The 12,771-nt window shown below is 38.1% G+C and overlaps 1 protein-coding gene across 2 annotated transcripts in view; it reads right to left on the bottom strand.

The window, feature by feature from the left end:
- The window catches only part of lama4 (laminin, alpha 4), a 52,292-nt gene that overhangs the window by 19,573 nt on the left and 19,948 nt on the right, over nt 1-12,771 (bottom strand). For both annotated transcript variants that reach the window (XM_056764202.1, XM_056764203.1), the window contains exons 14-21: nt 10,986-11,102; nt 10,743-10,891; nt 9,958-10,099; nt 9,293-9,386; nt 9,073-9,189; nt 8,428-8,613; nt 6,488-6,627; nt 6,153-6,317 (exon numbers count right to left, since the gene is read on the bottom strand). In XM_056764202.1, coding sequence (XP_056620180.1) covers nt 6,153-6,317; nt 6,488-6,627; nt 8,428-8,613; nt 9,073-9,189; nt 9,293-9,386; nt 9,958-10,099; nt 10,743-10,891; nt 10,986-11,102 — 1,110 coding nt within the window. The remainder of the gene's footprint in view (nt 1-6,152; nt 6,318-6,487; nt 6,628-8,427; nt 8,614-9,072; nt 9,190-9,292; nt 9,387-9,957; nt 10,100-10,742; nt 10,892-10,985; nt 11,103-12,771) is intronic.

Raw genomic sequence — 12,771 nt, 5'->3', positions numbered from 1 at the left:
TCAGCATTTGAGACCAGTGATCCCTAACCGGACAAAAGATCAGAAAGTTTCCATGAAAAATAAACAAACGGGAGACTCCCAGTAACTAATGGATATCACCCAGCACCCGAAATAATACCAAAACTCTTCAAAACAGCCTCCATTATTCGGAAACCATGGATAAATCATTAAAATAAAAAGATCATTATATATAAATTATTTACGAGCCCGCCAAATCACAGAGTTGCACCATCTTAAGATCACAGACAACCAAGTATTACAAATGACTAGAGGCCCCCAGGTAATACTAATCTTGTGCGAATCTCCAACAAGCGATCTCTTACAAAGCAATAGTGAAGCATAGTACAAAAATGTTTTACTCATATAAGATTTCTGCGCCATTCCTCTCGGATCCAATATTGAAGGCACAGCACTGCTTTTAATTTCAGTCATTCCACAAATCCTGTGTCGAGCTCTGCCTTTTTCACGAGAGAAATGAAACGAGTAAACACTCCATGTTTTTTCCACATGAGCTCGAACGTATTAAAAAATAAACTTTAACCACTCGTTACTAATGTCGGAATCCGAAGGAAGGATATACAGCGACTGTATTTTTCCACAACCAGGAGTGGCACAATACTTAGCTATCTTTAACCTTTGTTTATTGCTTGCTCGCTCTATCTCGTTCCCCAACACCTGTGTTACTTCAGAATTGTCATGCGCGAACCAGTGGGCGGGGCTAGAAAAGTAGTCGTTGATATTTTTATGTGGAGGTAGTGTTCAACCTATCAATCTAATCATAGACAGATAAATTCCAGAACCTGGCGTTCGATGGGTCTGGTGTCAATAACAGATGTAATCTCAGTAACAAGGGCATTTTCAGTTCTAACACTTACATGATGTTTGCGTGAAAACGAATCCCTTTTAATTTTTTATTTAATACATTTTAATACATTTTTTATTCGTGCCTCCTCTAAATAATAATAATGATTTTATTAAATGACATTAAATAATATTAATGGAACATTAGTATGAATAACTTGGCATCAAACTAATCTTGCTACAGTATTCTGCGTTCTTCTCAGCTTGGTCTTTTAGTTGTTCCCAAGACATGGCTTCGCTCCATGAGTGATAGAGCATTCTCCTCATATGCTTGTAAGGCCTGGAACTCTCTCCCGGCTGTCATCAGGGAGGAAAATTCACTAGCGACTTTTAAATCTCTTCTTAAAACGTATTATTACTTGATTGGATTGTTTGTTTTAGTTGTGTTGTTTTAAAAAGTGTTGTCATTGTGTTGTTTTACCTGATGTGCTGTCTGCTGTGAAGCGCTTTCCGAAAGCAACTTTTAATAGGCTATATAAAATAAATATATTGTAATTATTATTAATTAAAGCCCCCCTAATCCGGAAAATACACTTAAACATGTTAATATAACCTACATTTGAGTCGCCAGTGTGTGCGTGGAACCCCCCTGTCATCATTATACAAATTGATCCATACTGTTATCTGTAATCTTATATAAACCACAACAGGCTGTTGGTGATCTCCTAAAAACGTGATGTCAATCTTGTTTTCATTTTTATGAATATGAAGCGTTTGTCCCATGTATTGCCACATACAAAAACAATGTGCATGTTGTAAAGACACATCGCGTTTCACTCATAGGGAGCACGTTTTAGGTTTATATAGATATGATGCGTTTATCTATATAAACGCATCATTTATCACTAGGGCTGAAAGTGCCCTAGTGATCGGTGATTCTATTGTCCGGAACGTTAACATAGAGACACCAGCCACCATAGTCAAATGTTTACCGGGAGCCAGAGCGCCTGACATCAAGTCAAATTTAAATGTGCTGGCTAAGGCTAATCGTAAATACAGTAAGATTGTTATTCATGTCGGCACAAATGATGTTAGACTCCGTCAATCGGAGATCACTAAAGATAATATTAAAGAGGTGTGTGAGCTCGCAAAAACGATGTCAGACACTGTAATATTCTCTGGCCCCCTTACTGCTTACCGTGGTGATGAGATTTATAGCAGATTATCATCACTAAATGGCTGGTTGTCTGAGTGGTGCCTGCAGAATAATATAGATTTTATAAATAACTGGAAGAGTTTTGAGGGCAGACCTGACCTGTTGAAACGAGATGGTCTCCATCCCTCCTGGGATGGGGTTTTCCTCCTCTCTAGAAATTTGGCACACAGTCTTAATAATGCTAAAGGCTGACTACCTAGGGCCCAGGTCAGGAAGGAGACAGAATGGCTTAACCAACTGTCTGCTTGCCGTCTCGCGTTACAGAATACACAAAATATACAACATGTAATAATCCCTTCTTACAAACAACATAAAATAGAGACTGTGTCTGTCCCCCGGATTAGCAAACATAAGATATTGCGTAAACCTCTTGAAAGTAATTTAATAAACGTTAAACAAATCAAACATGAACAAAATACAGATAATCAGCTGTTACGACTCGGATTGCTTAATATTAGATCTCTCTCAAATAAAGCACTTTTTGTTAACGATTTGATAACCGATCATAAAATAGACATGCTTTGTTTGACAGAAACATGGCTAAAGCCAGATGATTTTATTACTCTAAATGAATCCGTTCCCCATGATTATTACTATAAACACGAGCCTCGTCTAAAAGGTAGAGGGGGAGGTGTCGCTGCACTTTACAAGAATTCTTTTATTACCTCTCAGAAGTCTAATTTTAAGTACAGTTCTTTTGAAGTCATGGTACTTCACGTATCGACACCTATTACTAAGGACAAAACATTTTTAAAATTTATTCTAGCTATTGTATATAGGCCTCCAGGGCACCACACAGATTTTATTAAAGATTTTGGTGGGTTCTTATCAGAACTAGTACTGGCCGCAGATAGAGTCCTTGTCGTCGGTGACTTTAATATCCATGTAGACAATGATACAGATGCCTTGGGACTGGCTTTCAAAGACACTCTTAACTCCATGGGCGTTAGTCAACATGTGTCAGGACCCACTCACCTTCGTAATCATACTTTAGATTTAATACTTTCTTATGGTATAAATGTGGACGATGTTAAAATCGTTCAGCAGAGTGAAGATATTTCGGATCATTATCTGATATTATGTTTGCTTCAATGGCCTACGGCTGCAAATCAAACTCCTTGTTACAAATATGGTAGAACGATTACTTCAACTACCAAAGATGCGTTTCTCGATAATCTGCCTGAATTGTCTAAAATATCCAGCATGAGTAATAACGTTGACGATTTTGACACTACTATTGAAAATTTTAACTCTACTTTCTCGGAAATATTAGACACAGTTGCTCCTCTGCGTTTAAAGAAAATTAAAAATAGCAGCCCAACACCGTGGTATAATGAACACACTCAGACTCTAAAAAAAGCATCCCGTAAAATGGAGCGCAACTTTAAGAAAACGAATCTAGAGGTATTTCGTATAGCATGGAAGGATAGTACTCGAAATTACAGGAATGCAATAAAAACGTCTAGATCCGCCTACTTTTCAACACTAATAGAGGAAAACCATCACAACCCTAGGTTCTTATTTAACACCGTGGCTAAATTAACAAAAAATAAGTCGTCATCGACGTCAGATTCTGATTATCAGCATAACAGTGATGAATTTATGAACTACTTCACAAGTAAAATCCAAGATATAAGAGAAAAAATTATAACAATGCAACCTGTAGTGAAATCCGCTGAACAAACTAACTACAGCACCCCTAAGGAGAAATTGCAATTATTTTCTACAGTAGATCACGATGAACTGTCTAAAATCATTAAATCATCTAAATCATCAACATGCATGCTAGACCCTATACCTACAAAACTACTGAAAGAAATGCTCCCCGAAATTATAGATCCTCTTCTTAGTATTATTAACTCATCTCTGACATTAGGACATGTGCCTAAAGCATTTAAGGTGGCTGTTATAAGGCCTCTTTTAAAAAAACCCAAACTCGACCCTAAAGAACTAGGGAATTACAGGCCTATATCGAATTTACCTTTTATATCTAAAGTTCTGGAAAAAGTAGTTTCAACCCAATTATGCTCCTTCCTCCAAAGGAATGACATTAATGATGAATTCCAGTCTGGATTTCGAGCATGTCACAGTACAGAGACTGCTTTGATCAGAGTTACAAATGATCTGCTTTTAGCGTCTGACCGTGGCTGTATTTCGTTATTGGTGCTGCTAGACCTCAGTGCTGCATTTGACACCATTGACCACAGCATACTTCTACATAGACTCGAAAATTACGTCGGCATTAACGGAATAGCATTGAAATGGTTTAAGTCTTATTTATCCGACCGTTTTCAATTTGTAGCAATAAACAATGAGGTGTCCCGCAAATCACAAGTCCAGTACGGTGTACCACAGGGCTCAGTCTTGGGACCCCTGCTCTTCGCATTATACATGCTACCTCTAGGAGATATAATAAAGCGACACGGAATTAGCTTTCACTGTTATGCTGATGATACTCAACTTTATATTTCCTCGATGCCTCATGAAACCCAGCAGTTTCATCGAATAAAGGATTGCATAGTTGACTTAAAAATGTGGATGAGTAACAATTTTTTACTACTAAACTCGGACAAAACAGAATTGTTACTTACTGGACCGAAAACTGCTATGCGTAACAACCAAGAATACTGCTTAACGATTGACGGATGCTCCATAAAATCCTCGTCATCAGCTAAGAATCTTGGCGTTGTATTTGACAGTACTCTCTCATTTGAAAGCCATGTCGCAAACACCTGTAAAATTGCATTTTTCCATCTTAAGAATATATCTAAATTACGTCATATGCTGTCACTGTCAGATGCAGAGAAATTAATTCATGCATTCATGACATCAAGACTAGATTACTGTAATGCACTTCTAGGTGGTTGCCCTGCGGGCCTATTACAAAAACTGCAACTGGTTCAAAACGCGGCAGCTCGAGTTCTTACACGTACAAAAAAGTATGAGCATATAACCCCGGTTCTGTCAACCTTGCACTGGTTACCTATAAAGCATCGCATTAACTTTAAGATCTTGCTTATTACCTATAAAGCCCTACATGGTCTAGCGCCGCAGTATTTGAATGAACTTCTATTGTATTACAGACCACCACGTACATTACGCTCTAAGGGGTCCTGTCAGTTGGTAATACCTAGAATTTCAAAATCAAGTGCAGGTGGTAGATCCTTTTCTTATCTAGCGCCTAAACTTTGGAATATTCTTCCCTGCACGGTCCGGGAGGCAGACACACTCTGTCAGTTTAAATCTAGACTAAAGACTCATCTTTTTAATCTTGCATACACTACACCTCCATAATATTAATCCTCAGAGGATTTAGGCTGCATTATTTAGATCAACCGGAACCAGGAACACATCCAACAACAAATGATGTACTTGTTGCATCAAAGAGTGCAGAACAGTACTCTACTCTCAGCCAGTCTTGTCTCTTTGTTCCAAGGTTACCGCAGGATGCAGTTCATGCCCAGACCTGATGGCAGAGCTGAGAATGGGAAGCGGTGACCTGACAAGTGCTAAGAGGATAGAGCTGGATAAAGGACGCGACAACTTTGTTTTTTTCTACAACATTTCAAATGCTATTAGATTGTTAATGATAATCTTTAATTTTTATATTTTTATTAAGCCTTGTTGTGCAAGCACTGATGAGCTTGTGCAGAGGCAGCAGCTTTTGCCAGAGGGGAACTGGAATCCCCTGGTTGGGCCTGGGTTCCCCTGAGGTTTTTTTTCTCGATGGGAGTTTTGGGTTCCTCACCACCGTTTGCATATTGTTTTGCACTATCTGCCTGGCCGGGGGGGCTGCTTTAGAATTCATACTTGTATTAAATGTGTCTCATGTACAGCTGCTTTGTAACAATGAAAATTGTAAAAAGCGCTATATAAATAAAGTTGAGTTGAGTTGAGTTATCATGTTAACTGTCACTTATAAGAGCAATGTGCCAGATTTAAAGACGTATTTTAACACATTGTTTGTGATAACCCATTTAAAACATTAACAAGAGTTTTGTTAAAAGTAACACAAAACGTGTTGTCCCAAGAAATAATACAGAGATGTGTTCAGTTAAGGACGACACATTAATGTGAACATAATAATAATTCACCCTCAGTACTTCACACAAAGTTGAGCATTTCTCCCACTTACTTGCTTGTCTCCAAGGTAAAGAAGAAAGCGGTCCTCAATGGGGTCTTTGTCTGGATCCAATCTGATGTAGAAACTGATAGATGTGACAGTCTTCAGCTCATCTACATTGGTCTGGGGATGAATCTCTACAGCAGACTGTCCATCAAACTTCATGGACACTTGCACCTGCAATCATAGACATTTCTTGAGGTGAAAACTTCCTCATTTTTAGATTTTGTATTGATAAATAAACAGTTGCATGCCCACTTTCTCTGTGGTGGTTTGAGAAGCATTTTTCCAGTTTCTTTACTCTATGGGAATGGTCAAGAGATCTTTTTTAAAAAGCTGTGATGTACCTTTTTGGCCACGTTGCGTGCTTGAGCGATAAGTTCTCGAATTTTCAATATATTTGAGGAGACGTTATTTACAGGTCTTTTCTCTTCAACCACATGCAGCTGATGGAGTAGTTCGGGAACAATATCTGTGAAGTCTTTCACTAAACACATCAAGAATACAGTCCTTCAGATTGCCTTATAAGACCAACAGAAAATATATAATAAACAGATGGTAATTAATCATTTAATAGATTGTAGGAGAATAGACGGTTTGTTCTGCCAATCGCTGATGTTCTGTGGTTGACTGGTCATGAATGATAATATAATGTTACACAGAAGTACATTTCCCTTCCCACAAATTGGGTCTGAGTGTAAACGCGTTGAAGGTTAAAATAAAGGGAACCCTTAGAAGTAAGTTCACCCAATAGTACAAATTCTGTCATCATTTACTCACCTTCGAGTTGTTCTACATCTGTATACATTTCTTTGTTCTGATTACCACAGAGAAAGATATTTTGACGAATGTATTTAACCAGTTAGTGGACCCCATTTACTACCATAGTAGGAACAATTATTTATACAATTTTGCTCTGTTGAACACAAAAGAAGATATTTTGAAGAATGTAGGACGGCAAACAGTTTTGGGGCAATTTTGTTACCATTGTTACCAATGCCATTGTTATATTTCTTACTATGGTGGTCAATGGGGTCCTATAACTTTTTGGTTACAAGCATTGGTCCAAAATGGAATAGAGAGCGAGTAATTCATGACCAAATTTTTATTTTTGGATGAACTATCTCCTAAACCCTGTTTGTAAAACACATGTATGAGAGTTATACTCATCTGCATACTATAAACCTGAAAAAGTTTAAGGTAATCCTATTTTATCAATACCACTTAAAACTATTCATATTTCCCGTGGCAAAAATATTGTAAATCTTTAACAGAAATACACATTAACAAGTCTTTCTTATTACATAATAAACACATAGATCAGACAATCACATAAAGATAGATAACCACAGAGATAATCACACAATAAATCAGTGGTCCCCAAACTTTTTTTGCCAGGCCCCCTTTTGTAGAGAAACATGTTTTTTGAGCCCCACTAGATCCCCATCGCCTACATACACACACTAAAAGACTATAAATAAACGTCCTTTACCTCCAACCTCGCATAATATTTATTTAATTAAAAATATTTTTTAAGCAAGCTCTAAACAGTAAGCACTAGAACTATATGAAACTATATTATAACTTTATACTAAAATATAATTTTAAATAATGTTATGAATTTTAAAAATAGAGAATTTTATATTTTGTATAATCTAGATAATGTCATAATAATAATAACAGTAATAAAGAGAGAACAGTCACGACTTTATTTTGAAACATTGTAATAACAGTACTGAAAAATGTGTAATATCTTACTGAAAAAACGAACTGGTCACTTGCACAGTGGAAGTCAAAGATCGGACAAATACCAATAAACAGCAACATTGTAATCGGGCAGATGGATTTATAATGTTGGGAATCATAGCTGACAATAACTAAGCCTTATTGCACCCCTCCTGGAAAAGACCTCCTGCCCCCTCTAGGGGATCCGCCCCCAGTTTGGGAACCACTGCAATAAATAGATAGATTTAACAAATATACCTCTAATGCCCCACTAGACCCAACAAGATTAAATTACAACAAATACAATAGGTTTCTAGCCCTTCGGGCTCGAACCCTAAATATATTTGAGCTATTGTGTTTTTTTAAGTTTACACTACATTTGGGTTTACAATGATAAAACAATACATTGTGTATAAGTGAGCCCTCTAGCTAATCAAATCACAAGCTAAATCTGCACTCCTACAAGTCTTAATAGACTGAGTATGCACATGTAGTATGAATATATATACAACATTTAAATGCAGTTTTTATCTGTTATGTGGAAGCGGGTGGGCTACCATACCCGCATTTCCTGCAGACAGAACGCTGCGGTCAAAAGCTGTGGCGGAGTACACCTCATTCTCCATATTGTCGTTCCACTCCCTTACTTTATCTGAAATCGGTTTAAAAAGGTCCAATACTACAGCAGAGCGGTTTAGAGTTTCCTCAGCCACCTCCTGAGTAAACTGTAGACGCTTTGGAGTTCGATCTGAAACACACATTTCATAAACAAAAATGGTATCTGAATTAGGAAAGATTTAACAATACCAAAAAGGGAATTTAAAATGATTTTTTTTAATGAGACTTTATGGGAAATCAGTAAAATGCAAATGCAACCTAACCATCTTGTGTCAGTTTGTGTTTTAGTCGCAGTTTGTCTGTGAGGACTATTTCAACGTTTACACTGGATGGTCTTCCTGTTTTTCACCACTGCCTTTTCTTTGACCACATTTATCTGCCTTATGATTTTGTGTTTAATATCATTAAACTACAGTGTATGGATTCTACATCAACTATGAGTAAGAGGTCATTACAGAATAAATCCGGCTTTTGAATGTCTAGCTGATGTGAAGCATGTTTCTGATGAGTTTTGCAAGCTTAACCTCTGGTTATCACCCATAGGCCAAGTTAAATGTAAACGGATCATGCAGAGACTTGTTTTTCTTGCCTTTCTGAATTGCATTGATGTCATCAATGATCCTAGCTAGTTTTTTGGTGGAGCTCTCCATCATTTCATTAGTCTCTTCTATGTATTTCTTATTGTCGAGGACTGTAGATTCAACTTCTGCAAAAGAAAATTAACATTCTGCATTAGAAGTCAAAACTTTAAAAAGAAACGTACATCCAGGAAGCAGAACAAAATGTGAAAGGCCCTCTCTCTCCTTTACCTAACTGTTCAGAGCGTAAGGATGAAGCCTCTTTAAACACATTGTCACTCTGAGGGTGCATGAAGGTCAATTGAGATTTCAATTCATCGACAGCCTGAGAAAAACATCAGAAAGTCAATTACAATATTCTAAGGGGGGAAGTTAGGACCATTTAAAGGACTCACACACTCTTGCAAGAAACCTTAGTGGTGCCCCTGTCACTAAGCTTGGAATTCCATGAACAAACAACCATGTGGGCAATAATAATTAGTATGGTAATCAATTAATAGCATGGTTTTAGCATTTTATATAATGTTACTGTATACCATGGTACTGCCAAGTACCCTTTTTTGAGAAATGTAAATATTAAGCCTTGGATATTTTTAATATCCTGGTATGTCTAAATAAAATCATAAACTTGATGTGTACAGTGTTGCTTGTAGGTGATCTCTACATTGGTATTACGTCTTTTTTTTGCAAACAAAAATAAAAAATATCACCTCTCCACATAATCTGAATGATCATTTAAGCCCAACAACTAATGTTTTGCTTAGAACAAGCACAGAGGATATTGCAAAGAACATTTTATAAATCCTGACACATACAGAATGTTAACAATAATACAATAATAAACAACACTTATAGCAATAACACAATAATAAGCAGCACAGAGTATCGTCCCTTACGTCATGAGTCATGCTGGAAATGTTGAGCGTTGTCAGTCCAGTGATGTTGGCATCATCAATGTATTTGACGATATTGTCATACACATTCAAGGCGCTCAGGGCTTTTTGCACATGTCCATTTGCATCACTCCCCATTAGATTACTAAAAGAGATTTGAGAGTCATTTTAAACATAGTACTGCAAACCGTCATGTCTTGAATACGTAAATAAGTACACTTAAAGAAACAACGTGGAGATCTTAGCAGCATCTAGGGGTGAGGTTGCGAAATGCAACCAACGGCTCACCCATCCCATTAAAAGCACTATGATGGCTGACACAGGACAAAGATGTCTTCACGTTTTGGCTTCTTTGCCGAAGGAGATAACTTATTTACGAAACATGCTGTGCACAGTTGTATGTCCGTTTATGGATAATGTAGAAACAACATGGCCAATTGAATGTAAGGGTACCCGCTGTGAATGTAGATGGAAATAGCTCATTCTCGGCAAAGGAAATAAAAACATAACGCTTCATTATGTAAGGTCTTCTGAAATCCTATAAAGACATAGTTATGTATTATATTGCATTTCTGTCAATAAATATTACACATGGCACCTTTACGCTGAAAGCAAATTGTTTACAATTAAGATTTATGAATTCCTGAAGAGGAAATGTGGGTTCGAAAAACTTGATTAAAGTTTACGTGTCTTGGGCTGCTGTGGTGTCTTTTATCACTATTCTGAATGTCAAATGTCACAAAGATTAGTCTTCACAATTTTGGAAGATGAAGTAGAATGAAACTCACTACTGAAGTTCTTCAGCATGTCGCTGTAGTTCATCCACATGCTTCTCAGCGTTCAACACTAGATCTCTGTCTGACTGGGACAGTTCATCTGTTTTTCTCTCCAACAACACCCTGGCCCCATCTATTTCAGCATGCTGTCCTCTAACACGCTACAAACAGTGTAAATACAGTTCAAATTCAACACTAGTAACATAGTAAATGTTCATTTAAAAAGGATCAAAAGTTGAGCAAAATATACTTTACCATCACAATTTTTTCCACCTCATTCACGGTCAAGTTTGCCTCAGAGATGATTTCTTCAGCAGTAACAATAGTTTGATTAACTGCTTCATAAGTGTCTTTAAAACGCTGCTGCTGTGCCTGCATTAAAGCAAGAAACATATATCACAAAAAAGTCATCCCAACCGGAAATTGCAGAGGGTTATCGTGTTAAATGTAGAAGTAATGCATGGATAGAGCTCATTGGTGATGTGGGGGTTCTAGAGTGGATGCACAACCTGCCCTTAGAATCCTCCTTACAGCATGTGTAAAGCAAGTATGAGTGTATTAATTGCATTTGTAATTTTGCTGTGATAATTTACACTCAACATTTTGTATTGAGTGGATTTTGTTGATATGTTGATGGGTTGATATTGTATGTACTTTTAATACAGTTCAAACTAGCGAAGGAAGGAGGCGGGAATTGGTGAACGTTAAACAAACTTTAATCAAAATAAACAAACCATAACACAGAAGTAAATGGCCGGCCGCCACCTCACGGTCCACTGCTGGCTCCAAGAACATAAACACAAACTTAGCACATGCCCGGGCATGGCCCTCTCTCATTGTAGTGAAGTAGGCGGGACGAGACCGTGAGTTGAGGCCGGTGCGTGAGTGATATCGAGTCTCGTATCACAGAGGAGATCGGGAGCATAATAGGACGAGCGACTGGACCGTCAAGGAGAGAGGACCAGGCCTGGCTTTTAGTTGTGGTTTATGTTATTCGCCGGCAGTCGTCCGTGAGGGGCTGCCGGCTGTTTATTTACTTGGTTATTATTTTATAAAATGTTTAAATGTTGGCAAGTTCCCGACTCCTTCCTTCCCTACTTTGAATTGTATTACACTCATCCTCAGTCCTCTAGCTCCTCTTATTATGCTCCCGATGTCCTCCGTGAGATATGCCGGGCCGGTTTGCACACAGCTGATTCCCACTATCACTCACGCCACCAGCCCTGCCTCGTCTCGCCTTCCTCGTTACAGTACTTATGTGGATTATTTGGTTGGTCATGAGTGTCTAATTTTAGTGACACAAACATCCTGTCCACCCTGTGCATTTTCCTCTTCTTATCCTACTTATCTGTGATTGCCTTTTCATCTACTGAAAATTGATTAATGTAAAGTGAAATGGGTATCTGCAATTGATCCGTTTGACATACTGAGGTTTTAAGGGTTGGTGCAACAGTGTTTCATGCATTCTGACTTTTTAACAATGTTTAAAGAGCACATTCCCTATGATCCATTTTTCAACCTTTAGTTAGTGTGTAATGTTGCTGTTAGAGCCTAAATAATAACAAAAACACGATAAAGCTCAAAGTTTAGTGCCTAGCGAGATATTGTCTTTAACAGAATTCGCCTTTCAAGGACTACGGAGAACGGCTGGATCGGTCTATAGCCCTCTACTTCCTGGGTATCTGACAAATAACAGCTTCCATGACTTTTGATCACAGTGTGCGCCGTATGGTCTGCCTACTGACAGGCTGACCCTCCAACCCTTCAACCTCTGCAGCAATGCTGGCAGCACTCATACGTCTGTTTTCACAAGTCAACCTCTGGATACGATGCTGAGCACGCAACTTCTATGGTTGACCATGGCGAGGCTGTTCTGAGTGGAACCTGTCCTCTGAAAGCGCTGTATGGTCTTCCGGTTTCAGGGTCTTGGCAATCTTCTTATATCCTGGGCCATCTTTATGTAAAGCAGCAATTCAATTTTCAGACCCTCATAGAGTTCTTTGCCATGATGTGCCATGTTGAACTTCCAGTGACCAGTATG

This window comes from Triplophysa dalaica, chromosome 13, assembly GCF_015846415.1.
Source record: "Triplophysa dalaica isolate WHDGS20190420 chromosome 13, ASM1584641v1, whole genome shotgun sequence".
Classification (NCBI taxonomy): Eukaryota; Metazoa; Chordata; class Actinopteri; order Cypriniformes; family Nemacheilidae; genus Triplophysa; species Triplophysa dalaica.
This window is presented reverse-complemented; position numbering and strand designations above follow the sequence as displayed.